The sequence below is a fragment of the Erpetoichthys calabaricus genome, chromosome 4, assembly GCF_900747795.2.
Source record: "Erpetoichthys calabaricus chromosome 4, fErpCal1.3, whole genome shotgun sequence".
In the NCBI taxonomy this organism is placed as follows: Eukaryota; Metazoa; Chordata; class Cladistia; order Polypteriformes; family Polypteridae; genus Erpetoichthys; species Erpetoichthys calabaricus.
The window spans coordinates 37078661-37081630 of record NC_041397.2 but is presented as its reverse complement, the minus strand read 5'-3'; the positions used below and the strand labels follow the sequence as shown (position 1 = coordinate 37081630).

The 2970-nt window shown below is 29.9% G+C and overlaps 1 protein-coding gene across 1 annotated transcript; it reads right to left on the bottom strand.

The window, feature by feature from the left end:
• Positions 1 to 779: 779 nt before the first annotated feature.
• On the bottom strand, positions 780 to 1817 carry LOC114650968 (olfactory receptor 1M1-like). The gene has a single exon (XM_028800923.2). The coding sequence runs from the start codon at positions 1773 to 1775 to the stop codon at positions 780 to 782; it is 996 nt and encodes a 331-aa protein (XP_028656756.1). The 5' UTR covers positions 1776 to 1817.
• Positions 1818 to 2970: the final 1153 nt, after the last annotated feature.

Sequence of the window (2970 nt, the reverse complement as noted above, 5' to 3'; positions counted from 1 at the left end):
ATCAACCAGGGAGGCTGCCACCAAGCGTCCCGGGGGAAGTATTGAGAAGTCCATGGCTGCTCCCCCGGAATACAAGTAGAAGAGACGTCCTGGCCGGGCATGGACCCTGGCCATCCTCCACAATATATATATATATATATATGAATATACACTTTATTGTTGCTTTATTTTGTTTGTAAATCTGATTTAAGCTGAACTGAATGCAGACCAGTGCCTATTTACAGATAAACTGTACAAGGTTGCCTGATGATAATAAAACTATTTATCTATTTACACTTAAAGGATGATATTCACTTTTCTAAATCAGTATCAGGCTTTGAATTACTTTTTTTGTAATATAGCTTTTTGTCATTGCTATTACATAAACCTTTAATAATAAATTAATTGTTAAATATGTATTCCAAAGTTAAGGATCGTCTTCTTCTTTATTTATAGAAACTTTAATGAATACCTTTTCATGGAAAAATTTGATGCAATACAGAATATTGTAAAGCTTTATTCCAAAGAAATCACTTGTCCAGAAAACTTACTTGGCATTAGCAATATGCAAATAATTATCCACTATTTTCTTCACTAAGTTCTAACAAATGGTTACAAAAGAAAGAAGAATATCACAAAACTAGCTCTGGATTAAATACCCACAAATTCTAAAACAATGAAACATTTGTAATTTCAATATTTACTATAAAGTTAACATCAGGAAAATAAAGTGCATTTTATACATTTAAGTATTATTTTTGTATTAAATTTATCTTACACTTATTACAAAAATGATACAATTATTCGGCTAGAATCTTGGAATTTCTTATTTTTCTATTCTTGTCTTGTTTTGTTTTGAACAGTTTTTTCATTGATTCATTTACCTCTTCAGTTTTTAGAGTATAAATTATGGGGTTCAGCAATGGTGGGATTGTTGTTGACAATGAATTATTTAGAATTCTTGCATTTGGATGAAAACCGACAGCATATGCTACAAAATATGTAACTACCAATGGAGTATAAAACAATGTAACTAAAATGATATGTGAAGTGCAGGTTTTTAGTGCTTTCTGTCTTCCTTCTGCTGTTGCAATTTTTAACAATGCTAACCCAATAGCTAAGTATGTAAAAAGAATAAAGGCCAACGGCACGAACAGAAACAATATAATGGTAGTAAAAGCCATTATTGTGTTTGGAGAAGAATCATTGCAGGCTAAGCGAAACACAGGGCCATGATCACAGAAAAAACTGTTTATCACTGTGGACCCACAGAAGTTGAGTCTGGTAATCTGGAGGACCATTATAGAAAATATAGCAGCAGAAAACATCCAAACTGAGAATATAATTATTATCATCCTGCCATTAGTGTTAATACTGTGATATCTTAAAGGTAAACATATGGCAAGAAACCGGTCATAAGCTAATATAGCAAGAGAAAGAGACTGCATTGAGTTAAAGAAATGAACAAAAAACATATCAACTAAACACGCTTCATATGTTATAAAACTGGAATTAAAAAGAAACATTTCAATTACTTTAGGAGTGACAGACAGTGATGTGCATAAATCAACTAAGGCTAAGTGACTAACAGCAATATATTTTGGATTGTGAAGACTTGGACCAAAACATATTAAAACGAGAAGAAATACATTAGAAAACACTGTAAGAATTAACACAATAAACAAAAAAACATAAAAATAGTTTGCAAAGGGCATATCATGTAAACCACTTATGTAAAACTTTTGTGGATGCATAATAGTATTATTCACAGGAAGTGTTGTAGTCTGTGAACTCATGGGAAGCAGATTCTTGGATATTGTTCTTCAGTTTACTATTAAAATGGTCTATGGAAGAGATAATTAGATATTCAGTTCAAATTCAGTCTCTTTAAACGCACTTCTATTTAAGAGTCCAGTACAAATATAGTATGAAAAACAGAAATGCAACTTAAATTAAAAAAAACATGAAGTTAAGATATAAACCCAAAACCATCACTTGGTTAATTTAAAATAAACTCTATACATATACACAAGTATACAAGGTGGCTTTAAGTTCAGATTGTCACTGTCCAGAGTCACATATTTGTTGGAAATTATTACTCAACTTAACATTATGTCAATTTTTCCAATAAATAAATATTTTTGTCATTTTACACTATACCTCATAAAAATACCATTATAAAACTGGCACATATTGTTAATTTGCACTTCATAACATCACAAATGAGTACAGTCCATTAGCAGCAACATGTGACATTTATAGTAGTATTTATTTTACTTTTAGGAAACATAAAGTGTAAACATTGGCCCAGTATTTTGCCTTAAATAATTAGAACATTTAGGCTGCTGAATACTGAAAAGAGAAAAAGCTACACAGGGGACTTTCCATTTACTTCAGAATGTCTGCAGATGAAAAAAAAAATCAACAATCAATATCTTACCTTACGCTGAAATGCTTTCTGAGTTGTTTTTTGTTATCACAGTCAAATGAAAAATACATATTACATATGCTTCTTATTTTTGTTTAATCTTTAAAAAATAATTTGAATTATCCATGAAACAAACCTTTATTCTATGTTAGTGTCTTTATTTTTATTAAAAAAATCAGAACCATATATTCACAGGTGCAATGAGAATGTTGTTTCTGTCATGAAAAATACAGTTTCTGTTTAAAAAATAATTAAGCAGAATTATTAAATATAAAGTTTATATAACATTTTACAGATTAGAGGTAGTTGTAACACATAATGCAATTTCTTTATAAGTACTTACTGTTCTTTTTGACAATTCTGGTATGCCTTCTACAGAGTTTTAACTTTCAGGTGTTATATGGTCATGATAACCTCTATAATGAGATGCTAATTATATTCATAAAATGGGCAAATGGTAATCTTTCATAATTCACTGGAGATGCTTTCAATCCCTTTTTTAAACTCTAGTGCATACACATATTATAATTAAACACGTGTAATATACAAACATAATGTAACAC

Coding starts and splice junctions, on each gene's coding strand:
- LOC114650968 (XM_028800923.2), bottom strand. CDS start 1,775: ATGAGTTCACAGACTACAACACTTCCTGTGAATAATACTATTATGCAT.